Raw genomic sequence first — 25,784 nt, 5'->3', positions numbered from 1 at the left:
TGCTGGAAAAATTGTTATTCTGCTGAGGCTGCTGACAATCATACGACATCTGTCCATCCTGGATCCCTCCTCATTTGTTCTCCCTGAGGTTTCACCCCTTGTTAACCCTTCAAAACCTGCATCGAAATCACCATTCTTGTATTGCAGTCACACAAGTTTCACAAGTATTTAAACCATTAAAACTCAAACAAATTGGTTTCTTCAAAAACATGGGGAAAAAGGCAATGAGCAACTTGGCAAGAAAGATCCCACAAACTGAAAGCAATTCAGAATTTTCTTTAATAAGCTAAGGGAAAATGTCTAGACAACTCTAATTATAATTATCATAATTAAATATATAAAATTAGTTTTTACTTAGTTTTTACTTATTATTATCATTTTAAAGCTTGTTTTTCATGTCATTTCCTTGTTGGTTTGTTTCATGTTTTTTGTTTGTTTGTGGTTCTGGGTTTTTTGTTTGTTCTTTTTTTTAATGTAAATTTACAGTTAATCTAATTGTACTTTTCACTTATTTATTGCTCATTTCTGGGTCATGTCTTCTTTAGTTGCTCATTGTTGTCTTTTAATGTTTTCGAAAAAAATTAAGCCCATTTGCTTACATTTCTAAGGGTTAAAGGGTTTTCCTGAAGAGATTTCTTCCTTAGCTGCGTTGAGGTTTCCAAGGACAGAGGGATGTCATATAATGTAAAGCCCTCTGAGGCTCTTGTGAGTTTATGATATTGGGCTTTATAAAAAAAATGTAAATAAATTGGATCACAAATCCTCCGTTTTACAAACCGAATGTATTACTTTGTATTTTGTTGTACCACACTGGATGCCATCGTAGTTAATCTGTTGGAGAGTCTGGCTCAACACTGTAAAAATAATTTGTTTTAACTTAAAAAAGTTAGTGTCCAGGCTGCCGTAATTTTTGAAGTGGACTGAATTTTAAAAGACAACGTAAATCATTGCTAAATTACCTCAACTTATCTTCTTAAATTTAGTCAGCTTAAAATGATAAAGCAGCCTGGACACTAACTTTTTTAAGTTAAAACAAATTGTTTATTTTTTATAGTAAAGAGGATAATAAACAGATGTGTTTTTGAAAACTGTTACTAAAGCTTTCTGTTCAGTTTTTGTGAATGTGACAATCTTCATCTCTTTATTTCTAAATGTCCCTTTTCATTGTTTTTCAAGGAGTTTTTTCTTTTTGACTATGGAAACTGATATTTGCGATGCACTCCACTGAGACACATAAAGCTGGATATACACATAAACTTGACTTGTCTGTCTAGTTTGTAACGGTGTAACTGAGGAGAAGGCCTATGATTTCTGGTCTCATGATGCACACGATCAGGATCAGAGCATCTGCTACATGCTGTCATCACATCACTTTCTATGACTTCAACCACGAGGCGGGAACGTTAGCAAGTGTACTCTATGGTGCACGGAAAGTTGTGCTTTCAACAGTCCAATCAGTCTCTAGTTCACAGCAGCTGAGGCAAGATCGTGTCATAGATATAAAGATGGAGGGAGGCAGGCAGCTTGTCACGCAATTAGGTGACAGGGAAATATAATGCTAGAAATGGAACAAAAACACATACATACCTGCTCCCAGTTTTGGATCCCTCCTCTCATCTGGATTGGCCTGTTCAGTGAGTTTGCATAATTGCTCTCAAATGACTATAAGAAATGTAACTAAAATATAAATGCCAAAGCAAAACTTGAAGTTTAAATAGGTCACCATCATTGTTATTAAAGGGTTGGGTGTGTTCTGAGTGTTGTGATACAAAAGTCTCTCTGACCTTCACACACACCAGACAGTTGTGGAAACACTTGCAAAGGTAGGTTAACCATGCATATATTTCCTATGATTTCCTATGATTTCCATTCTAGATGTAATGTGTTATTGGAATCTGGTTGAACAGATTTCTGCCAATATTTTTTGTGCATTTAAAGTTAATCTTTCCTATCTTTAATCTTTTTTTATACTTCTTTGGGTAAAAATTACAGATACAGAGATGTTACGAGGAAAAGCTTGGATCTCAGGTTGCACCCTGCTTGTACTGCTCACCTTATGCAATCAAATCCTTGGTGCTCACAGCAAAAATCAACACAACGGTACAGTACATTATTCACACATGATGTTTCCATGAAATCTGTGTGCTACCATGTTACATAACTTTTTTGTTACACAACAGGTATGATGCCATGCTTCCTAATGTCCACTAGAGGGCCATCAGCATACACAGAGTTCGATTCTGGAGCCAATCAATAAAAATTTGACATTGACAAGCGAGGTTATAATTATTCTAATCAGTAACCCCAAAGTTCTTTCAATGGTTCACAGAGAAGGCAGTGAAGAGTGACTGCAGAGGAAAACACTGCACTAACAGAGATCGGGAAACATTTGAAGAGGAGGAGACAAACAGGGAGAAGGAAGAAGGGCGATGGAAAAAAACAGTGGCACTGGTTTGCCAAACACTGGTAAAACAGTCAACTGACACATCAGGTTTAATGAATTTTTTACCTGATCACCTGACATATCTTAAACCTTTAATCCCTATTGTTCTGGCATATCTTGAAACTGTTTACCCTGATGAACTTGCATGTCTTAAACCTTTTCTGCCAAATGAGATGACATCTTTTGAACCTTTTTTCCCTGATGAATATAAATATTTGAAACCTTTTATTCCTATTGTACTGGAATATCTTGAAACTGTTTACCCTGATGAACTCAAATATCTTAAACCGTTTATCCCTAATGAAATGGCATCTCTTGAACCTTTTTTCCCTGGTAAACTTAACTATCTTAAACCTTTTTTAGCTATTGGATTTGCATGTCTTGAGCAGGTTTTCCCTGATAAACTGAAATATCTTGAACCTTTTATCCCTAGTGTGATGGCATTTCTTTAAACCTTTAACCTTTTTCTCCCTTTTGTCCCAGCGTTTCTTAAAACTTCATATCCTGGATGTTGTCGACATTATTGTGCTTGCATTAAAGAAATATGTCTTTAGCCTGTATGTAATCCCTGTCAAAGGAATTATTTAGTTTTGTGCAAATTTCAATCTCATTAAGTCGTCATTTCCTGTCATCTCTCTATTGTAAATAATGTGAGTTTAAAAAGAATTTTGTCATTAAATGCAAGTGCTTGAAAAAATATAATTAAATTGCCTGAGGTATATCGTAAGATGCAGTGGTTAACGTCAAAAATGTGAAAAATCTAATGTATTTTGCTGATCATTAAATCATTTCTGATTGTGGGCTCCCACTATTCTTGAATAAAAAGTGGTAACTTCAGTTTAAGTGTCTTGGTATTCATTGTTTGTTTTTCTGTACATCAGCTTGGACAGCTTTTCGTATGTTCACAGATGATACCGAAGCAGCTACAATTTTAAAGTAAGAAATGTGATTATGCATTAACTTCTGCATATGAATTTATTTTTAAAGCAACATAGAGACTCTGCTGTTATTTGAAGACAGAAAAAAAAATTAAACACATTTTTTGAAAAATGTATTACCATTGAAGATGTGTACTTAGTATTGAATATGGACATGAAATTGCCAAAACTACGGTAAGTATGTAAACGTTATTGTGAACATATCCTCTGTGTTGTGTGTTCTATGTGTTCTATTTGTGTTGAATAAATAAAAAGTTCAAATAAATAAATAAAGTATTTGTTTTATCTTAAAAAAATTAATGTCTGGGATACCTTAAATTCTGAAATTACCTCAACTTGTGTTCTCACATTCAGTCAGTTTGATATTTTAAGGCCGCCTGGACACGTCTTTTTGAGTTAAAACAAATTGATTATTTTTCTAGTGTACTTTAGTTTAAGTGCAGGTTTCGACAGCTGAAATTCTTTTCTCATTTTAAAGTTGAAAGGTTTCAGCATGTATGATTGTATTAAGGAAATGCAATCATAGTGCTGAATGCTGCTTTGATCCAAGGACAGTTATGACCAAAAATCAGGGGGAGGTTAGACTTTGATTTAAAATAGAAATATTTCATAACCAAAAATAAATAAATAAATACCGAGGCATGGATGGCTCTCTCCTCTCTCAGCTGCTGTTGTTTAACTTCTGTTTTCTTGGGAAATGAAACAAGACTCAGTGATGCGAATGCAATGTTTGGATGTGATTAAACTTGTTCAGAGTCAGTGTTGGTTTGAACAGAGGGTGTGCTCTGACTGTTGTGCTACAAAAAGGTCTCCTCACTTGCCAAAATATCAGACAGCTGAGGAAAGACACTTTGCACAGGTACAGTAAAAATATCAGCTCTAATGTCAGAGGATTGATTTGCCTACATTGTTTGATTATTCAGCCAAACTATTTAGAGCTTTGTTCGAAAATTTCTGTTCTGATCAAATGTTTAATTGCTACAAGCTGTGATGGATAGCTTTGTTGTTAGTTTTGGTTTATTTCCTCCTGTATGCCCAACTCCTCTGAACATTGTGTGACTGTGTGCAGTACTTTCACTGGAAACCTCGATGCTTGTGTTAACATATTGGGAGTCAAGCTGTCACTTTACCCTGAATTTGTTTGGGTTATTTCACTAGCAAGGACCACACCTCAATAGGAATTCGTTTTAACAATTTATTGACGTGAATGTAGATTTGGTATAAACATTGATGTTGAATTATTGGAATGAATGGTTGAGTGCGGTGTGGGGAAGCTTCTGTGGGAATCCGCTGTGGCTCCCGGGCACGACAGACCCCCGAGGGCCCTACGGAGAGAAGGAGGAAAAGGAAAGAGATCGAGGGAGGAGGGGAGGGGTGCAGAATAACGAGAATGAAAGGGGGAGATCGGGTTAGGAGGATATTTAAGCTGGAAGAGGTGCAGTAGAGGTGTGGTCCGGCTCCTGAAACTCTGCTGTATAGCTTCACTTGTGGGAGGGAACAGGGTCTCCAATAAAAACAAAATAAACAAACCAAAAAAATACATCTAATTTCTACCTGCTTCAATTCTTTCTTTTTTATTTATTTCTTGTGTGTTATTTTTTGTTTTTGACAGAGAGTACACTACATTAAGAGATGTTGAAAAGAAAAACTTGGATCCCAGGTTTGACCCTGCTTGTGCTGGTTGCATTATTTGGTGACTGTGCTCACTGCCAAAATCAACACAAAGGTATGTGATCTAAAAAAATCAGTGAACTGTAGCAACAGAACCTTAAGAAATTCAACTTCCAAACTATGTTTTTTTCTTTCTTGAGAGGAAACTAACCATTTTCAAAATGTATTGATTACATTTTATTCCTATGGTCTATGACAGTCAAAAAATATTAATAGAAATGAACAACTCAGTTTCAAAAACTAGGGTGCTAAAACTCAAATTTTGATGGCAATAATTATACAGTCTGGAGCTGCTCTATAGACATTGAAAATGGAAATATCTATAAAAGAGTTTGGCTTAGGAGGAGTGCTGCTTTGATCAAAGGACAATTATGACCAAAAAATCAGGGGGAGGTTAGACTTTGCTTTAAAACAGAAATATTTCATGATCAAAAATAAATAAATAAATACCAAGGCACACTGTTTTGCAAAAGTGAAAAAGCCTAGCATTGTAGTAGCATGAGGCACCATGTATGTAGCCACCAGTGTATGAATGAATGAATGAATGAATGAATGAATGTATGTATGAATGAATGAATGAATGAATGAATGAATGAATGAATGAATGAATGAATGAATGAATGAATGAATGAATGTGACATGTAGTGTAAAATTGCTTTGAGTGGTCAAAGACTGGAAAAGTGCAGTCCCTTTACCATTTAATTATTGACTCAATCTCTTGTTGATTGCCCTCTGATTCAGCACATCGGGAAGACCTGAGACTCGTTCTAGTCGGAAAGACAGGATCAGGAAAGAGTGCTTCTGGAAACACCATCCTGGAAAGAGAAAATGCCTTTAAAGAGGAGATGTCACCTGAATCTGTGACTAAAGGCTGTCACAGAGAAGAGGTAAGGGATGGCGGCAGGAAGATTGTTGTCATTGACACCCCAGGTTTGTTTGACACAAACAAAACCCAAAAAGAAGTCAAAGTGAAAATTGAGGAGTGTATTAAGAAGTCAGTTCCTGGGCCGCATGCTTTTCTGTTAGTGATCAGTCTGAAGTCAAGATTCACTGATGAGGAGAAGGCAGCTGTGAAGTGGATTCAAGACAACTTCGGCTCAGACGCTTCCATGTATACGATTGTCCTGTTTACACATGCTGACCTGCTAGATGGTAAATCTGTGGAGGACTATGTGTCAGAGAGCAAACATCTACTAAGACTGAAAAACAACTGTGGAGGACGATACCATTCACTCATCAATGACAAGAGACAGAGCAGACTCCAGGTCAGAGAACTCCTGGATAAGATACAGCAAATGGTGACGTCTAATGGAGGAAAACACTACACCAGTGAGATGTACCAGAGAGCCCAGGAGGAACTTGAGAAAGAGAGAAAGAAGAGGGAGGAGGAAAAGCGAAGAAGGAGGGAAGAGAGGGAAAGGATCAAAGAGGAGGAAAAGCAAAAAAGGAAGGAAGAAGACGAGAGGATCAGGGAGGAGGAGAGAAATGCTGATTGGTGTAAAGTTGTTGTAGTTTATTCTTCTTTGGCAGTTATTGTAGGAGGAGGAGTTTTCGGCTCAAATCCTCTCGTAGGATTAGGATTGCTTGGACTCACTCAAGCTCGTCATTGCATAATAGATATGTGTATGCAGTTGTGGGACCTGTGACAAAAAGAATTATGGAAGAGCCAACAAAAGCTAAGCCTGCAATGACTATGATGCCTGTAAGCTGACCCCCCCAAATTATTACTTTTTTCTTAAACTATAAATTTGTCTGGGGTAAAACTCACAATTTGTCACATTTACAGTTGTAAAGAGAAAGTCTTCGCTACTTTTAAGACCCATGATTTTGATATCTCATAAACAATTTAATTACTTTAGCAACATAATTAATTTGTTCCTCATTCCTAACTACAAATGGGACATTTGCACACATTTTACTTGAGTTGTACCTTGTATTATTTCATGTGAGGAATAAATACATGCTTGCATAAATCATTAAATGATTGATGGATACGTTTCACAGATCTCTGAGATGTACAAGTGGTAAGACTCTTGGTTTGACTTGAAGTTGTGTGTTTAGGGCTATTCATTTATATACTCTTGTGTTGTTTTTTTGTTGGGTTATGTTCAGTACAAAAAAAAAGTTTGTCAGCTCACACACACACACACACACACACACACACACACACACACACACACAGACACATACACACACACACACACACACACACACACACACACACACACACACACACACACACACACACACACACACACACACACACTTCTGTAAGAAATGCATGCTGTTCCTCCTGCCACCAATGGATGGCTCTCTCCTCTCTCAGCTGCTGTTGTTTAACTTCTGTTTTCTTGGGAAATGAAACTAGACTCAGTGATGCAAATGCAATGTTTGGATGTGATTAAAGAGTCAGTGTTGGTTTGAACAGAGGGTGTGCTCTGACTGTTGTGCTACGAAAAAGTCTCCTCACTTGCCAAAATATCAGACAGCTGAGGAAAGACACTTTGCACAGGTACAGTAAAAATATCAGCTCTAATGTCAGAGGATTGATTTGCCTACATTGTTTGATTATTCAGCCAAACTATTTAGAGCTTTGTTCGAAATTTCTCTTCTGATCAAATGTTTAATTGCTACAAGCTGTGATGGATAGCTTTGTTGTTAGTTTTGGTTTATTTCCTCCTGTATGCCCAACTCCTCTGAACATTGTGTGACTGTGTGCAGTACTTTCACTGGAAACCTCGATGCTTGTGTTAACATATTGGGAGTCAAGCTGTCACTTTACCCCGAATTTGTTTGGGTTATTTGTGGGAGGGGACAGGGTCTCCAATAAAAATGTAACCAAAACAAAATAAACAAACCAAAAAAATACATCTAATTTCTACCTGCTTCAATTCTTGTTTATTTATTTATTTTGTGTGTGTTATTTTTTGTTTTTGACAGAGAGTACACTACATTAAGAGATGTTGAAAAGAAAAACTTGGATCCCAGGTTTGACCCTGCTTGTGCTGGTTGCATTATTTGGTGACTGTGCTCACTGCCAAAATCAACACAAAGGTATGTGATCTAAAAAAATCAGTGAACTGTAGCAACATAGCCGAACTATGTTTTTTTCTTTCTTGAGAGGAAACTAACCATTTTCAAAATGTATTGATTACATTTTATTCCTATGGTCTATGACAATCAAAAAATATGAATAGAAAACAACTCAGTTTCAAAAACTAGGGTGCTAAAACTCAAATTTTGAAGGCAATGATTATAAAGTCTGGAGCTGCTCTATAGACAATGAACATGAAAAGATCTATAAAAGAGTTTGGCTTGAAAGGAGTGTTACTTTGATCCAAAAAATCAGGGGGAGGTTAGACTTTGCTTTAAAATAGAAATATTTCATGACCAAAAATAAATAAATAAATACCAAGGCACACTGTTTTGCAAAAGTGAAAAAGCCTACTGGCTTTGGGCTTTGAGCCTACGCATTTCAACTCAGTCGTCATTCATTTATTCCCTAGGACATCATAAGATTGAGACTTACTTACTTACTTTCTGGCTTTGATAGAGAACAGCTCATGTTCACAAATATTGATTGAACTTTTCAAGGCCATGGAGGTAACAGATTGAAATTCCCAACTCAGGTGGTGTTTCCCTTTAATATCTGTGACTGGGAATGGGAATGGGGATATCTTTTATATCGAGCTGCATTATGGATATATTCTGGGGCAAGTTACTTAATGAAACACTATGCACTGGCACATGCTAATGCTGCACATTCTGTGTGTGATAAGTTGTTGAGTAGCATGAGGCACCATGTATGTAGCCCTGGCCACCAGTGTATGTATGTATGAATGAATGAATGAATGAATGAATGAATGAATGAATGTATGAATGAATGAATGAATGAATGTATGAATGAATGAATGAATGAATGAATGTGACATGTAGTGTAAAAGTGCTTTGAGTGGTCAAAGACTGGAAAAGTGCAGTCCCTTTACCATTTAATTATTGACTCAATCTCTTGTTGATTGCCCTCTGATTCAGCACATCGGGAAGACCTGAGACTCGTTCTAGTCGGAAAGACAGGATCAGGAAAGAGTGCTTCTGGAAACACCATCCTGGGAAGAGAAAATGCCTTTAAAGAGGAGATGTCACCTGAATCTGTGACTAAAGGCTGTCACAGAGAAGAGGTAAGGGATGGCGGCAGGAAGATTGTTGTCATCGACAGCCCAGGTTTGTTTGACACAAACAAAACCCAAAAAGAAGTCAAAGTGAAAATTGAGGAGTGTATTAAGAAGTCAGTTCCTGGGCCGCATGCTTTTCTGTTAGTGATCAGTCTGAAGTCAAGATTCACTGATGAGGAGAAGGCAGCTGTGAAGTGGATCCAAGACAACTTCGGCTCAGACGCTTCCATGTATACGATTGTCCTGTTTACACATGCTGACCTGCTAGATGGTAAATCTGTGGAGGACTATGTGTCAGAGAGCAAACATCTACTAAGACTGAAAAACGACTGTGGAGGACGATACCATTCACTCATCAATGACAAGAGACAGAGCAGACTCCAAGTCAGAGAACTCCTGGATAAGATACAGCAAATGGTGACGTCTAATGGAGGAAAACACTACACCAGTGAGATGTACCAGAGAGCCCAGGAGGAACTTGAGAAAGAGAGAAAGAAGAGGGAGGAGGGGGAAAAGCGAAGAAGGAGGGAAGAGAGGGAAAGGATCAAAGAGGAGAAAGAATATGCTGCTTGGTTGAAAAAGCTAGCTTATGCTTCCTTGGGAGTTATTGGGACAGCAGTATTTAATCCCTCATATGCTGCTGCCATGGCAATCGGTGGAGCACTTGGACTAGTAATTGCACAGTAAATATGTTCATGTAGTTATGGGGCCTTTGACAAAAAGACAAAAGAAGTAATAAATGATTGCTAAGCTTGAAGCAAGTAATTGCCTTTACTAAGAATCCTGTCAGTGAAATATCAGTGTACATGGTTAATATGTGATGGTGTGTGATAAAAACATTTTCAATGAAGTCTGAAATTCAGTTTACTTTTCCTGGCATTCATAACTGGTTTCATTTCAGTTTTATGCCTTCGCATTTGCGATGGCTGTAGCCAGAGACATTAGGTTTTTGTGTTTTCCATCTGTTTGTCTGTCTATCCTTTGGTCCGTCTATCCGTCCCATTCTTGTTAACGTGTTGTATCAGATCTTGAGGGAATTTCTTTAAATTTTGCACAAATGCTTACTTGAATTTAATGATGAACTGATTAGATTTTGTGGTCAAAGGTCACTGTGACCTTGCATCCATCTCAATCTCATGCACATAATATTCAAAAACACCTTGAGGGAGTTTCCTCAAATTTGGCACAAACATCAACTTGGACTAGGGAATAAACGGATTAAAATTTTGGTGTTTGAAGGTCTGGACCATTGTGACTTCAATTCGTATCCTAATTATGGCAAAATATCATGCAAATGTCTAATAAAAAATTAAAGGTGATGACATTTTAGGGTACAAGATACATCTGTGTTTTAGAAAGAGAAATAGCTACACATATTTGTAACAGATTGGAAATAGGTGCACGCTTTAAAAGGTAATCCATATTTTTGGTATGTTTGTTGAAAATGTACAGATATATTTACAATACTTAGGTTTTGATGGGCGATGTCAACAGTGAAAGGATGTGGGGGGTTTTCAGCAGTTTTCTTCTTTCCTTACTTTAAACAACCAGGCGTCAATACATGGTTACAGTGAAATATCCTAATGTATATCAATTAAAATGGTTGAAATGAATGCTGTTTTCGTGTTGCACTTTCTAAAACAAACCAGCCATGCCCATACACAAACCTGATCAGCATATCCACAGAGCTATGGACAGCCTCTTTAGGGACGCAGGTTTTCAGATGTAAACCAAAGACAATACAAGGAAATAGGAAGCCCCCTATGCACAGGCCAGGCTTCCAGAAGTTTCCCAGAAAATCAATGTCCAAAGTCAAGCCACAGAGCCTCTGAGAGTTCACAACTCAGGCCTGGAACAACGCTTTGGCCACCAGGGAACTGGAAAAAGGTGAATCTGAAGTAATGGCTGAAGGTAAGATGATTTATCTGACTTGTGTTAAAAGACAAAACAGCATATTCTTAAATACTGTAAGATGTTACACTTGCTGTGACACTGTGACACTGGAAGGAGCAAAAGAGGGAAATCGTAAAAATGTAGACCTTGATAATGATGTCAGTGACTAATAGTATATTTTCTTTTGTGTCTCAATGGTATAATTTAAAATAACAGCAATACCACTACGAGAAAAGAAGCAGAAAACTCTCCCTCGGTCTGATGGGTGTGGTCTCAACAACTTTGACGGTATGCTCATTCATTGTCTCTCTCATTAAATTAGACATACTATAAATGTATACCACCTTCTAACTAGGAAAACTTTATAAAGGCTTAAATTAATGGCTTTATTAATGTAAATACAGGGTTTATTATCGCTTTCAGCATCAGTAACAAAATTGGGGTTGCCAGGTTGAGAAAAGCTCCTTTGTCTGGTGTTTTTTATTTTCTAGTATTTATTGACATATCTTTATAGCTGCTCTTTTTTTATGTCTCATCAGAAAATGCCAACAAAACCCTAGTTAATGACTCTTTAACAAAACTGCAGACTTCAGAGCTAATTAATAACCTTTTTAACATATATTCTTGCACTTAAAAATAAGTATTATGCCACTAAGTCATTAATAAAGGGGTTCTTTCTTGACAAAAAAACATATGTCTGTGGTTGTAAAAATAATTAATATATAAACACATTTTGTTCCAGTTGCCCAGCAGCTCTTTTCCAAACAGTAAGTGGTTGAACGCTTTTCCTGAGGGATAAAAGTTGCCCAAAGTTATGACAACATTACGGGTATTTTGCTATCCTTGAGGTGTGTTAAAGGTGTTTCCTCACTTGCAACACCAATGTTTACAATATTTTCTTTGTGCAAGGTTGACATCATGCATGTATTACGATAAAAAATGGATACCAGACTGCCCAAAACATTGTCAATTCCAGTTCGTTAAACACTGCAGGCTGCTCCCATGCAAAGATGAGCCACTAATTTGTGCATAACCTATTTGTTTTGGAAGGAAGCTGCGATCACATGAGCAATGTACTGATGGTTATAAATAATGAAGCCATCATTTGCTAAACAGTTGGAGTGGTGGATGAGTCACAAAACGCAAGACTTTCCCCTGGAACTTTCCCTAAAACTGACAACAGTAACCTTACTGGCCTAAAACCAACTTTGTAACTTTAAGTTAAGGAATTCATGTCATTCATGACTTTCTCACTCATTATACTACAGCAGTTACTCAGAGAGTCAAATATTGTAGCTGCCTACTGCATCTCGTACCAATGCTTAAGGGCGCCTTGGTGCGTCAGTATTGCCTTCTTTATTTGATGATTTCGGAGCGAGAGTGTTTACACTGCCACATGGCACCCAGTCCTTTGAAGTAAAATCACTAAGCCAAGCACATGAGTTATCATGATTTTTACATTGACCCCACCCACACGATCCCATTTGGCCCATAAGATTTACACTGAGGTGACAACCATGTCAACCTTATTTCACAAACATAAAAATACTTTTAATAAGCTGAAGTTTTACCTCCATAGTTTGAAAAAACACAATATAGGAATAATAACCCTTATTTGCTGTTTGAGTTCTTCTATAAACATTTTTATGGATGTCTCCTTTGCAATACTTTTTGGGCCACAGGAGTTTTTTTTAACCACAGTCCCACAGTTGACCACCTGGCGTAAACTGGCGGTAAAGCTGACTGGCCGGATTATATCTAGCATCCATGTTTGCTAGCTTGAAGCATTCTTTTTTTCTGTGCCTTTGTCGGCACATACTTTACTTCTTTGCCCATTACTGCCACAATCGGTTGATCAGTGAAATGTTGTCCATGTGCATCCTCATGCAAAAACGTTGCTCCATAGTGCTAATAGTTCTCAAATTCTCTCCAGGTAGCCTTTAAAGAAATAATTAAAAAGAAAAAACAATTTAGAAGGATATTTACACCACTCAAAGAGGTTTTTTTAACAACCTATGCAACACAAGTGGTGCCCATAAATCAGAGTACTCACTGCAAACCAACATGCCAAAAAAAAAAGAGAAAAAAAAAAAAAAGAAGGGAATGGATTCACTTTTGCCTTGTGCTCAACATTAATTTTGCTTCTGCTGTTACAGCTCTGGATTTGTCCGGAGGGTTGAGGATAGTCCTGGTGGGCAAGACTGGATCAGGTAAGAGTGCATCAGGAAACACCATCCTTGGGAGAGCGGCCTTCAAAGAGGACCCGAGCCCTGTGTCTGTGACCAAACACTGTGAGACACAGAGCGGAGAAGTGGACGGCACTGTGGTCCAGGTGATTGACACTCCAGGTCTGTTTGACACAGGCATCTCAGAGGAAGAATTAAAAACCAGGATAGAGGAGTGCGTCACGATGTCGGTGCCCGGCCCTCACGCCTTCCTGCTGGTGATCAGGCTCGGAGTAAGGTTCACAGAGGAGGAGAGAAATGCCGTGAAGTGGATCCAGGATAACTTTGGCGACGATGCCTCCATGTACACTATCATGCTGTTTACATGCAAAGATCAGGCCAAAGCTGACAATGCTCTGAAGGAGTGCAAGGAGCTGCGGAGACTCTCTATTACGTTTGGTCGCAGGTACCATGCCTTCAACAACAACGATGCGGAGGACCAAGTACAGGTTAAAGAGCTGATCACCATGATCAAGGAAATGATACAGGAGAACGGGGGGAAACACTACACCAATGAGATGTACGAGAAAGCTCAGAGGAAACTGAGAGAGGAGGAGGAGCGGAGGAAGCAAGAGGAGGAAGAGAAGAAAGAGGAGGAGAGGAAAATGTGGGATGCAGAGAGGGAGAAGAAAGAGAAAGAGAGAGAAAAGGAGAAAAAGGCGAAAAGAAAGAATATACGTGTTGCCTCGGCTGCGGCTGTTCTGTTGGTGTTGGCTGGGGTGGTCATAGCGGTGGGAGCCGACACCGTGGTGGCTCTGGCTCTAGGAGCTCCTGTGCTCGTCCTGGGAGTGTTATGTGGTTTAGCTGCCTTTTGCATATGGAAGGGCATAAGATGCAAAGCCAAAGCAAATGTTCCGGTATAACTAGATGGACGCTAGTGACAAGGACATTTTGATCCATCTGCATATATTTGACGCTGAATATACAGTCAAAGTACTGCACACATTATTACTGTTTATAACCAATCAGTGAATGATGTTGTTTGGGCCTTTTCTGCATTGTGCTCCCAAAATTATTAAGTTTTGTCATAAGATTACGATAACAGATGTGAATTTAATGCTGACAGTAAAAAAACGGTATGAAATGCAATTCTTTTCTTTTGTTTGTTTTCTTTTCACTCATTTATTGTTTGAAGCTTTCATATGAAACCAACATCATGAGTTTTACTTGAACTAGTATTTTCTGGCTTGTGAGAAACAGTGTCAAAAAAGTGTTGGCATTGTACATTTCTGCAAACCACCTATACATTTGAAAAAATATTATGTAGCAGATACATCAAAACCTAACATTCAAGCAATGCTGTGGTAACGGTTAGGCACAAAATTCACTTGGTTATGGTCATGTTTGGGCTTAAATTAGCCAGTTTGGATCGTACAATCCCAGCAAGAAAAGTAGTGAGAAAACAACCACTTTTTTGTACCTAAGAAGCTGCTGGGAACACAACAACAGGCCTCCTAAATCACCCATATTTGGTGCCCAAAAGCCGCTGAAAACACAGCAATGACTTGCAAAATCAGAACCAGTGTACAAAGTAGTTGCTTGTTGGTCTCAAACAGTGGTCTGCAATGATTTGGAGCTTGGTCTCACCTAGGTGTCACACCATCCGCCATCCACCATCCTCTCCATCTCCAGATGACAAATTTAAAGTTATACGTCACTTTAGAAACGTTAATATGATACACATGAAACATGGAACAACATTTGCCGAAATGTACAATGGCAACATTTTCTCCCAGCGACCGGGTTGTGAGTAATTTAAGAATGTCTCAACACATTGTGCTATAGATCTCATAAAGTCTGTATACATGTTTGCACAGTTTATACTTTCATAACTTGAAGTTGCTTAAATAAAATGTTCATGCAGGTCAATTACTGTTACTTATTTAAACTGTGATGTGTTGCTTCCTTCACTTTATTATTAGCAACATTACAAGCTCACTTCCCTAAAGGAAATGAGAGACAATGGTAAACTTCCGCTGGGCGATCACATTTCACTAAGGAAGCATTCTTAACAGAGCAACTGCTCACTACACTGCCACCACATCCCTGCCACAACATACCATCTGTAGCATGACAAAGAAACTTTAAAATGGTGAAATGTAGGCCAGTCTGTGTCAGACACAGGTCAAAGTATGGGTACTTCAGCTTTTAAATGCAGTGATGAAGCTGAATCCCATTTTATTCACAAACTCTTTGTAGAATATCTCAGACTGCAGTTTGTTGATTTCAGTCAAACTTAACTGCTGATTCCCTCTCGTAATGTGAAATGAGTGCAAGGTGGCATGTGGGTTTAGCAAATGCACGATTGATCGGTGTTTAGCTTCCTTTGTTTATTTCAGACATTTTGCATAACTTTCAGATTAAGTTATAATACATAATGGTAACACACAAGTGGGAAAAATTAATTTTTACAATTATTAAGATTTGCAGTTTTCACTTTCAAATTGTCCATTTTTGCTGGCTTCTTTGTGCAGTGTATTTTTTCACCACATTATGCAAAAATAATTCATATTTGTATCTATCACATTAGGATTTTGACCCATAAGGCTTCTCCTCTCTGTGCAGCATTATATTTAAAGGAAAAGAGAAGGCTTATTTCTTTGTCCAGTATACAGGAGGTTTTGCTGATGTTTTCAAGGACTCAAAATCTGAGAGGATAATGATGTGTCAGATATTAAACACTGTACTTTCCATGATATAATAAACAAAATGGAACATTTAAATTATATGGCATGCAGTATTACCATATTACTTATGGGTCAACTTTTTGATGTAAGCCAGCGGTGGCAGCTGCATTAATATATAAACTACGATTTAGAATTTGGATGAAATGCTAAAGGTAGATATTTCAGCTACTACAACTGCTTTAAAGTGTAAAGTCACTGAGTGTAAAGTGACTTGTTCACCTAACTCCACAAACAACAAACCCAACAAAAATCCCACTTTTATGTAGAGTTAGTTTGTAATCTTACAGGTACACATAAACATATATAAACAAAACAATAACTTAAGTACTGATAAAGGGATGATTACTGTATGACATAATGCAAATGAACTCCATAAGTCCAAAATAACAATTTTGAATTATCCTGTGAAACTATTCATCTTTCCACAGTATTCTGTAACTAAAATAACCCCAAAATAATGTGCACAGTAACAATTGTTCCTGTCCGTTGGATCTAACCATGCTGAAATAATCACAGTATGAGTGCTGGAGAGTGGAAGACAGGAAGTTACTTTTCTGTTGTGATGAGTGTGATTCTGTATTGTCTTTGCAGCTTATCTCTTGTTAAATACCTTCACATACCAAGTATTTTGAATATGCGTGTGCTTAATGCCAAAAAGCAGCAGTTTGGAGCCCTGGAAGCTTTTGTAGGAATTTATGCTTTAGTAAATGTGATTTTCATGTAATAAAGAATTTGGTACAATAGCAAATGACATTTTTTGAAATAGTTGTGATATTGTTTTATTTTACTCTAACAGAACAATCACATTAGTGTCCACCATACAAAATGATATTTATGCTAAAAGTGTGCAGCATCAACAATTTAAAGATTTGTCCTAAACAATGAAGTTATGTTTCAAAACAGGCAAGCTATGACTAATAAATGAAATAAAGAAATGCAATAAAGAAAAAATCAAATATGAATTTAAATGAAAAGGCAGTCAACACAATGCCTTCACAATTGTCTGAAGCATCTTGGCATGAGTCAGCTGTCTGTTTTAGGTTTCATCCACCAACTGACCGCTTTGGAAATTCCTGCACCTGCGACCATTAAAACTGGTCTTATGGATGTCGCTGCTGCAGCAGCAGCACCAGCTGCTGGAGCATTAAGTGCAGCTATGAGCACTGCTGCCACCATCAACTGATTACTGAGCGTGTTCATACTGTTTCCCCACCTGCTCCACCGTTCCCTTGAATTCTTCTTTCTCTGGGCCTCTTCGTACATGCTTCTGGTGTAACAGTTATCATTTAGCTGCACTATCTCATCTATCATTTCAAAAAGATCGGCCACCTGTGTGCGATTTTCCATGCGTGTGTTGTCAAACACAGTGTATCCAGCTGTACAGCCACTAATAAACTCCTTGAGTTCAGAATGTTGGTCTAAATAATCACCTATGGATTTACCCTTGAGCTCATCTCCCCGAGTGAAAAGCACCAGTGTATAATTGGACGCTTCCTCTCCAAAGTTGCTCTTGATCCACTTGATGGCATTCTTCTCCTCTTCTGTGAACCTGCCCAATCTGATCACCAGCAGGAATACATGGGGTCCTGGGAGAGACAGCATGATACATTTTTCTATTTCACTTTTCAGCTGATCTTTCTTAATCGATGTGTCAAAGACACCAGGGGTGTCCACCACAGTCACGGTTCTGTCATCAAAGCGGCTGGTGCCTTTTTCACATTTCTCTGTCACAGAAGATGGAGAAATGTCTGTGGGAAAAGCTTGTCGTCCCAGAATGGTGTTCCCCGTTGCACTTTTTCCCGATCCAGTCTTCCCCAGCAGGACAATCCTCAGGTCGCTGACAACAGGAGAGCTGTGTGAGTCTGTGCAAAAATAAGATGGAGAGAAAGTTCATTTGAATTTGAATTTGTGGGTTTCGCGTCAGCTCACATAAGGAGTATAGAAATCCTGCAAATATACACACACACACACACAAGTACTCACCTTGAGTGAAGCTCAGATCCATCTTGCGGTAAGGACAGAAATTCCAGGAAAAAAGTGTCAAACCTGTTTTGTGTTTCCAACTTTTCTAAGCTTTTTTCTTCCATTCATCTGTATTTCTGTGGTCCAGTTATCTGCCCCCTTCCCTTTCTCTCTCTCTCTCAACCATCAGTGTTTCCACAGAAATGAAACTTACTCCCCTCTCTGCCCACCATTGGTTTCCCGGAAAGTGAAACTTAAACTTGCAGAAAGCTCTTGTGTGAGGTTCAAAACACTATTAAAATATTTTAGATGGAGACTTGTTGCATGCCAAAGCGGGTGACTCCCTAATCTCAGTTTTGGCACGAACTCTTAAACCAGACATGGCACTGACTTGGAGATCTAGTTGACTAATTGAATGATGTGTCCATTTCTTTGATAATGATGGTTCAAGGTTTGTTTGTATTGGTATTATGCAATGTGGGTGTGCACAATGAAGTGCAATGGCTGCCCTTAATGCACTCTGAAAAGTTGTGTAAGGGAAATTTTAAATTTGAAAAAAAAAGACCTTTGAAAAACACAACAAGGTAGAATGAAGAAATGAAAAAAAACCCACAAACTTCAATTTATCTACAAATTGTCACACTGTACGTGCACAATCTGAGTGATGTAACTGTAAAGCTATAATGAAAAAAAGAAGACAACATGAATCATCCGTTTCAACATGAAAGTAGCCGAGGACCATATTTTTGACAAAATTAAAGACATTTACATTATAAATTGATACAGAAAAGGAACAAACTGGAGCAAAAGTATTCACCAGAAGGCAGAAAATGCAGTGTATGGTGCACAAAAGTTTCTGTTGAGGACCCCCATTTAATATGTCTTCTTCAATGTTGAAACAAAACCTATGTCCTTGTCTTCCTTTATCATGCATATTGTGTATGTAATATACTCATATTTCTTATACCTTCAAAGTAACTCATTTTGGATAATGCTCTTATTCACTTCTTTTGCTAAAAGTTAAATGAGAAAATCACTAAAAGCAGCAGTAAATATGTCTCTATTTTTATTTCCTATGATTTGAAAAATGCATTTTTCCCCTCTTGGATGACATCATTAATTTATTAACATATGGTATGGTGACTCTTATGAATTCAACCTTTCAAGGTTTATCTCAAACAAGCATTAGTGTTGAGTCTTTTGACTGGGATTTTAACGTATTTTGCTACAACAACAAATGACACTTTTTGAAATTGTTGTCACATATTTTCATTTTATTTACAAACCACAAAACAAATAAATTACAATAGTGTTCTCCACACAAAATGATATTCAGCTTAAGAGTGTACAGCATCAACATTTAAAGGATTTGTCACAAAATGTAAATTTATCATTAAAGCAGGCAAGTTAAGATGCACATGATCGAAACGAATAAATGCAATAAAAAATTACAAAAAGGACAGATTCATGTATGAAAAAGAAATCAATGGAATGACTTCAGGGTTGCCTGTATGATCATGCCTTGACATGACTCAGCTGTCTGTTTTAGGTTTCATCCACCAGCCAATGGCTTTAGAAATCCCTCCACTTGCGACCATTGAAATCGCTCTCATGGATGTAGCTGCTGCAAAAATAGCAGTAGCTGCAGGGGCTGCTTCCTCTGCCACCAAACCTGCACCAGCTACAGGGACAGCTGTGAGCACTGCTGCCCCAAGCAAATGATTACCTGCAGTGTTCATATAGCCTCCCCATTTTCTCCACCGTTCCTTTGAATTCTTCTTTCTCTGGGCCTCTTCGAACATGCCTCTGGTATACCAGTTATCATTTAGCTGCACTATCTCATCTATTACTTCAAAAAGATCGGCCACCTGTGTGCGATTTTCCATGCGTGTGTTGTCAAAAACAGTGTATCCAGTTGAGCAGCCATTAACAAACTCCTTGAGTTCAGAATTTTGGTCTAAATAATCACCAATGGATTTATCCTGGAGCTCATCTCCCCGAGTGAAAACCACCAGTGTATAATTAGCCGCTTCCTCTCCAAAGTTTCTCTTGATCAACTCAATGGTATTCTTCTCCTCTTCTGTGAACCTCACATCTAGTCTGATCACCAGCAGGAATACATGGGGTCCAGGGTCAGACAGCGCCATACATTCCTGTATTTCACTTTTCAGCTGGTTTTCCTTTCTCGATGTGTCAAAGACACCAGGGGTGTCCACCACAGTCACGGTTCTGTCATCAAAGTGGCTTGTTTGTTTTTCACACGTCTTTGTCACAGAAGACGGAGAAATCTCTGAGGTGAAAACTTTTCGTCCCAGGATGGTGTTCCCGGTTGCACTTTTTCCTGATCCAGTCTTCCCCAGCAGGACAATCCTCAGGTCTCTGACAACAGGAGAGCTGTGTGAGTCTGTGGACAGAAAAAGATCCAAGGAAAGTTACTTTTGATTTGTGGGGTTTTTGGGTCAGCTCACATAAGGAGTGTAGAAATCCTGAATATATGCAAACACAAGTAAAAACACTCACCTTCAGTTGAACTTAAACCCATTTTGATGTAGTGAAAAAAATACCAGGGAACAAGTCAAAGCTGAAATCTGTGTGTGTGTTTCTAAATCTTTTCTTTCGGATCTTCTGTTTGCTAGCTCCTCCCCTTTCTCCCCACCTCAGTGGTTTCCAGGAAAGTGAAACTACAACTTGCAGAAAGCTTACATGTACAGTTATCATACGCTAAAGTAGACAACGCCCATAAATGTCGCTTTGGCATACACTCTTAAAGAATACTTGGTGCCATTACTCATTTGCATCTCCTTTTTGCAGACAGAAACTTGAGATCTATACTAACTTCTCTATGATATGTAACATGCATTGATAATCAGTGGTGTAATGTAACAATACTTTGTTACAGTACTTTAGTAGTTTTAGGAGTGTTTATATTTAACAACAGTTTCAATATTTCTGTCAACTTTAAATTTTATTCCACTACACTCAAGTACTTGAGTTTCTACAAAATAGAGAAGGAAGGTAGGAGGGGATGAACAGACAATTTAAGGAATGAGAGGAAATGGAAGACTGTATTTTGTTAAATCCTTTAAGTTATGAAGAAGACCTTTTTGTTCTTAAAGTGTTGTTTAAGCACAATTTTTGAGGTGGTGAGGTGGTCTTAATTTCAATTCTTAAGTACATTTACTGTAATACAATGACTTTTGGTACTTGAGTACAGTAAATATTAGATTCTTTAAGACTTTAAGTCAAGTAATATTCTAACAGGTGACTTTAACTTCCAACATAGTCATTTTTTTGGTAAACATCTGTACTTTTACTCAAATATAGCTTTCATCCACCACTGTTAATAGTCCAGTTTCAAGGTTTAGCCTATTTTTATTGGCATTATACAGGACCGCACAATGAAATGCCGCTGTCACCACATCATATTGCACACTGAAAAACTGTGTGGATGAGACACAGACATTAAAAAAGAATAACATTAACCTGCATCAACAGATTTTATGGCCACTTTCGGGCATGGGACACAAATATATACATGTCAACAAGTGTGGCCCATCAGCCTGCACTGCAGTAATCAAAACCCAGTGCACTTTGATCCCACACTCTGCTGCCAGCCTCAGTAAAGTACAGAAATCCTGCCAGGCAGTTAATGACCCGAACACCTCTTTCTGCAATGAGCAGAATGCAAATAATGACCACACTTTGCCCAAGCACCTGGAAAGAGAGGATGTTGAAGAGTGTGTGAGAATGGTGACAACATAATGCCATCTAGTGGCTTCATAGAGCAACTTTTAATTTGCAAAACTGCATCCTGTCAAAGTGTCCACACTCAAGTGGCACAAAAATAGCCGCAATAGTGAATGCATTTTTTTCCCACTGATCTGAGAGTCCATTTCCACTTCTGTTGGTATTTTGTATGACAATACCATATTTAGGTTGTTTAATGTTTTGCTTTTCAGGTCTCAGCTTTCTCCACCCCGGCTCCATCTATTGTCTCATTATGGCCACTCCAACTCCAAGAAATGACAGCATGGTAGCAATCAACAGTCTGTAACAAAGTGTCCTTGTGCTGTCATTTTTTGCATAACTAGCTGTGTGTGTGTGTGTTTAATATGCAGTATTACACACAGCTGCCCTCCCACACCCCCTGTGTATGAGATCCAGAGAGACAAGCTGTTCAGTCATAACAGAAGAAAGACACCAGCTACTCACATCACACCACTACGCCGCCAAGAAACTCACAAAGGATCATCAACACGCCGGTCTGTGGACATCTGGTTGCTTTATTAGTGATTGAAAGGTGAGTTTTGTAGAGTTTCATTTTGCTGGGGTTGTGGAAGAGCTGCTCAAGCTGGAGCAGGTTTAACCCTGTAGACCCCAGATCAGCATCAGTTTCGTTGTGATGCGTTCAGATGCTTTTCACAAGGATTTAAACCCCTCAAATCTGGGAAAATTGGTTTGATTTCTAATTAAACCACATTATTACACATTACACATTATTAGACATCATAAAAATAGAGAACCTTTACAAAATTATATTTATAGTATTTAAATATTTAAATATAAATAATATAAAAATTTTCACTTTCCCTTCTTTTCTTGTTTCATTTTTGCTACACTTTTTTTTTTGCTAATTGTCTTATAACTTCATTAATTTCTTGTTATTTTTGGGGCAATTTCTTGTTAAGTTAGTCATTGCCTTCTTCCCATGTTTTTGACATCAAGCCATTTTGCTCAGATTTCAGAAGGTATATACTTTCATTCCTGTATTTACTGTTACGTTGCACCATTGCTGTATATGTTGTACTAATTTTAACTGTCATTTTAACAGCAGGTGTTAAACAAGAAAGGACCGTGAGAAGAAGAAGGGGACTCATCTCAGCAACTCATAATCACTGGACTTCATGACTATGAATAAACTGTGGGCAGCGTTGACTTGTTGAAGAGTGTGTGCGATCTACTGAGTGCTTGATAACCTTCCAGTGAGAAAGACAAGAAAAATCTTTTTTCAGGAACATTTTGTTGACATTGAGAGTGTTTCTTCAGCAACCATGGCATCAACAGGTCTTCAGCTGCTGGGCTTGGTGTTGGCTGTGCTGGGTTGGGTGTGCGGGGCTCTGGTGTGTGCGGCTCCTCTGTGGCGTGTGTCAGCCTTCGTGGGTGGAGAGCTGGTGATTGCCCAGGTGTTGTGGGAGGGACTGTGGATGAACTGCCTCTCTCAGACCACAGGCCAGATCCAATGCAAGACCTATGACTCCACTCTGGCTCTGCCCCTGTCTGCCCAAGCTGCCCGGGGCCTCACTGTTCTCTCCCTGCTCCTCTGCCTGCTGGCCCTCATGCTCGGGGTGGCCGGGGCCAAGTGCACCCACTGCATGGGTGATGGTAACCAGGCGTCCAAAGCTCGGCTGGCTAGGGTGGCGGGGGTTTTCTTTCTTGTGGCTGGCTTGGCCTACTTGATACCAATCTGTTGGACTGCTCATGCAATCATCAGGGACTTCTATGATCCAAACGTCGCAGCGCCTTTAAAGAGAGAGCTGGGGCCGGCGCTGTACCTGGGCTGGGGGGCCAGCTTGCTGCTCCTGGTGGGTGGCTCCCTGCTGCACGCGGGCTCATCTCCACCAGGAGGGAAAACGCTGCCTGTTTTGGGAGGAGCAGTGAAGGACAACCCAGGGGCAGCAGGAGAGGTGAAGCAACAGGAAAAATCTTTTGTATGAAATAATTTTATTGTACTTGTGAGGTCAAAACCTCGTCAAACAACCTTCTGGAAACGACAAAGTCACCTACTATCAGAGGACATCTAGCACATATTGTCTTTTATATTATGCAGTTTGTATATGTTTCTTTAAGGTAGAGTATGGATTTCATTACACTTTGGTAAATACTTACTACTTACTTAAAACTACATAACAAAGGCTTTCTAATATAATTTATCAGAGTGGGAGTTGACATGCATTGTGGGAGGATTTAAATGTTTAGAGCTTTACTAATGTGTGTGACTTACATTTCTCAAATTCCACTCTGCCTCCACTTCTGTTTGTGTGTGTGTGTGTGTGTGTGTGTGTGGGTGGTCTGTGTACAGAAGGCCAGTGTACATAGTATATCTGTGTATGCTGGTGTATTCACTGAAAAGATGTGTGGGCAGTATGAGCGCTGCTTGTTTATTTACTTTTTACAAAGGAGTAATTGCATTTTTTTTTTTTTTTAGCAAATTTACTCTCTCTATATTTTTTTGTGATTTATTGCTTTTATCTTATTTATATTTATTTTTACTGTGGCTATGCAATATGTATTTCTATTGTACACTTTTATTAATATCAGCTCAAACAGCCCTGTTGTCTTTATTTTATTTCTTTTGCTTACATATCATAAATAATGACTACTGTTGTTAAAATACTATTATTTCCAGCAGTAGTGGTTTTGTTTATGAAATTTAACAAAAAAAAAATTGTTGATGATCTAAATAAAACTGTTTCAATTTTGACATTTGTGTTTCCTGGCTTTATGTGTTTCTGTAGCTTACAAATTCTCACAATTACTTTTTTTTCTTTATTTGGTGTTTTAGCCTATATTAGATAGGACAGATTAATAGCGTGAAAGGGGTGAGAGAGAGGGGATGACATGCAGCAAAGGGCCTCAAGTGGGAATCGAGCTCAAGGCTGCTGCGGCGATGACACTGCCTTCATTCATGGGGCGCTGGCTCTATCCACTCAGCCACTGACGCCCCAAATTCTCCCAATTACTGTATATAAACTGCATAGCTTCAAGCCTTAACATGTAGTACCTTTTATCATGTTTCATCTGCCTTTGGTTACAGTTGACTAAATAACACCATACAGTATGACTGTCTTCTAACCACACTGTTCAAAACAAACATACATATTTAGTTTCCATTACAACTGTTTTTAGATATACATTAAAGGTTCTTATATTATGCCAATTTTAAGGTTCATATTTTCATTTTAGGTTTCTAACAGATCTTGTTTAGATGCTTTAATATTCAAGAAACACTTTTTTCTTACTCTGCCTAAATACACCTGTATTCACCATCTGTCTGAAATGCTCTGCTTTAGCATTGGTCTCCTCTGAAAAAAAGTCGCATCTGCTCTGATTAGTCATCGTTTCACCATCCTTCACATATGCGTGCTTGAAAGAGGATTATTCCTTTCTTCTTGCAAGCAATTTGTTTGCCGCCAGACACATTTTTTTCTTTGCTTTTTCACTTTACTTTTGGTACACTTTTGGTCACAAAGGGATGAGTCAAAAACACAAAATGAGCATAATTATATGCAGATCAGCTGTGGGTGCAAGGTTATTGGATATCACGACTAACTGCACACTCACTCCAACTCCTAATAATTTAAATGGTCAACTATTTAATCCCAGTTGAATCCCCAACCATTATTTAATCATTATGAGTGGTGACAGCAGCTATGGTGCACTTGGGGGCAGTAAACACTCACTAACCGCTGCGCTCTCTAACATGAAGTGTCACATATAGTAACACCCACTGCAATAAGGATTATTATATAGGTACAGCTAGTGGACACAACAAAAAATGCTGTTCACAATACTCAAAGACGCTTAACAGAAACAAGACAATGTAAACATTTGATGAAGAGTGGAATCAAGTTTACTATAGCAAACATGGAAACCCAACCATCAGAAGGTAACTCTCCCTGAGGAGGGGGGTCATTTGGATAGGGAATACTATTGCATTCACTGTCTGAAAACGCCTGTCACATCATGGACTGAATATAAAAAGTGACCTAATATGTTTTCCGTAATACACCTCT

The 25,784-nt window shown here is 38.5% G+C and overlaps 6 protein-coding genes and 1 long non-coding RNA gene across 9 annotated transcripts; 5 read left to right on the top strand and 2 right to left on the bottom strand.

Moving 5' to 3' along the window:
- The first annotated feature begins 1,593 nt into the window (after positions 1-1,593).
- LOC148189952 (uncharacterized) lies at positions 1,594-3,280 on the top strand. Of its 2 annotated transcripts, none has more exons than XR_015776227.1 (3): positions 1,594-1,823; positions 1,993-2,100; positions 2,330-3,280. It is a non-coding gene; the product is annotated as an uncharacterized LOC148189952 (long non-coding RNA). The 2 variants fall into 2 exon arrangements; XR_015776226.1 differs by having other exon boundaries at positions 2,181-3,280.
- Positions 3,281-4,028: 748 nt separating this feature from the next.
- LOC121941798 (GTPase IMAP family member 9-like) lies at positions 4,029-7,927 on the top strand. Its single transcript, XM_088075716.1, has 3 exons — positions 4,029-4,240; positions 4,994-5,107; positions 5,794-7,927. Exons 2-3 carry the CDS (start codon positions 5,014-5,016, stop codon positions 6,696-6,698), a joined length of 999 nt encoding a protein of 332 aa, XP_087931842.1. The 5' UTR covers positions 4,029-4,240; positions 4,994-5,013; the 3' UTR covers positions 6,699-7,927.
- LOC121937849 (GTPase IMAP family member 9-like) lies at positions 7,426-10,837 on the top strand. The gene is made up of 3 exons (XM_088075717.1): positions 7,426-7,564; positions 7,993-8,106; positions 9,085-10,837. Exons 2-3 carry the CDS (start codon positions 8,013-8,015, stop codon positions 9,909-9,911), a joined length of 921 nt encoding a protein of 306 aa, XP_087931843.1. The 5' UTR covers positions 7,426-7,564; positions 7,993-8,012; the 3' UTR covers positions 9,912-10,837.
- Positions 10,838-10,978: 141 nt separating this feature from the next.
- LOC121941797 (GTPase IMAP family member 4-like) lies at positions 10,979-15,230 on the top strand. The gene is made up of 3 exons (XM_042484672.2): positions 10,979-11,135; positions 11,334-11,405; positions 13,274-15,230. The coding sequence occupies exons 1-3, from the start codon at positions 11,126-11,128 to the stop codon at positions 14,203-14,205; spliced, it is 1,014 nt and encodes a 337-aa protein (XP_042340606.1). The 5' UTR covers positions 10,979-11,125; the 3' UTR covers positions 14,206-15,230.
- Positions 15,231-16,775: 1,545 nt separating this feature from the next.
- Positions 16,776-18,203, bottom strand: LOC148189951 (GTPase IMAP family member 7-like). The gene is made up of 2 exons (XM_088075719.1): positions 18,013-18,203; positions 16,776-17,891 (listed from the first exon to the last, which is right to left on the bottom strand). The coding sequence occupies exons 1-2, from the start codon at positions 18,032-18,034 to the stop codon at positions 17,053-17,055; spliced, it is 861 nt and encodes a 286-aa protein (XP_087931845.1). The 5' UTR covers positions 18,035-18,203; the 3' UTR covers positions 16,776-17,052.
- A 1,040-nt stretch (positions 18,204-19,243) lies between these two features.
- On the bottom strand, positions 19,244-20,666 carry LOC121941664 (GTPase IMAP family member 7-like). Its single transcript, XM_088075718.1, has 2 exons — positions 20,512-20,666; positions 19,244-20,395 (listed from the first exon to the last, which is right to left on the bottom strand). The coding sequence occupies exons 1-2, from the start codon at positions 20,531-20,533 to the stop codon at positions 19,524-19,526; spliced, it is 894 nt and encodes a 297-aa protein (XP_087931844.1). The 5' UTR covers positions 20,534-20,666; the 3' UTR covers positions 19,244-19,523.
- Positions 20,667-20,811: 145 nt separating this feature from the next.
- On the top strand, positions 20,812-24,465 carry LOC121941799 (claudin-4-like). Of its 2 annotated transcripts, none has more exons than XM_042484675.2 (2): positions 20,812-22,291; positions 22,826-24,465. In XM_042484675.2, exon 2 carries the CDS (start codon positions 23,043-23,045, stop codon positions 23,703-23,705), a length of 663 nt encoding a protein of 220 aa, XP_042340609.1. In that variant the 5' UTR covers positions 20,812-22,291; positions 22,826-23,042; the 3' UTR covers positions 23,706-24,465. The 2 variants fall into 2 exon arrangements, with proteins under 2 accessions (XP_042340609.1, XP_087931846.1); XM_088075720.1 differs by having other exon boundaries at positions 22,823-24,465.
- Positions 24,466-25,784: the final 1,319 nt, after the last annotated feature.

The sequence above is a fragment of the Plectropomus leopardus genome, chromosome 3, assembly GCF_026936395.1.
Source record: "Plectropomus leopardus strain MGB_pleo_1.0 chromosome 3, ASM2693639v1, whole genome shotgun sequence".
In the NCBI taxonomy this organism is placed as follows: Eukaryota; Metazoa; Chordata; class Actinopteri; order Perciformes; family Serranidae; genus Plectropomus; species Plectropomus leopardus.
This window is presented reverse-complemented; position numbering and strand designations above follow the sequence as displayed.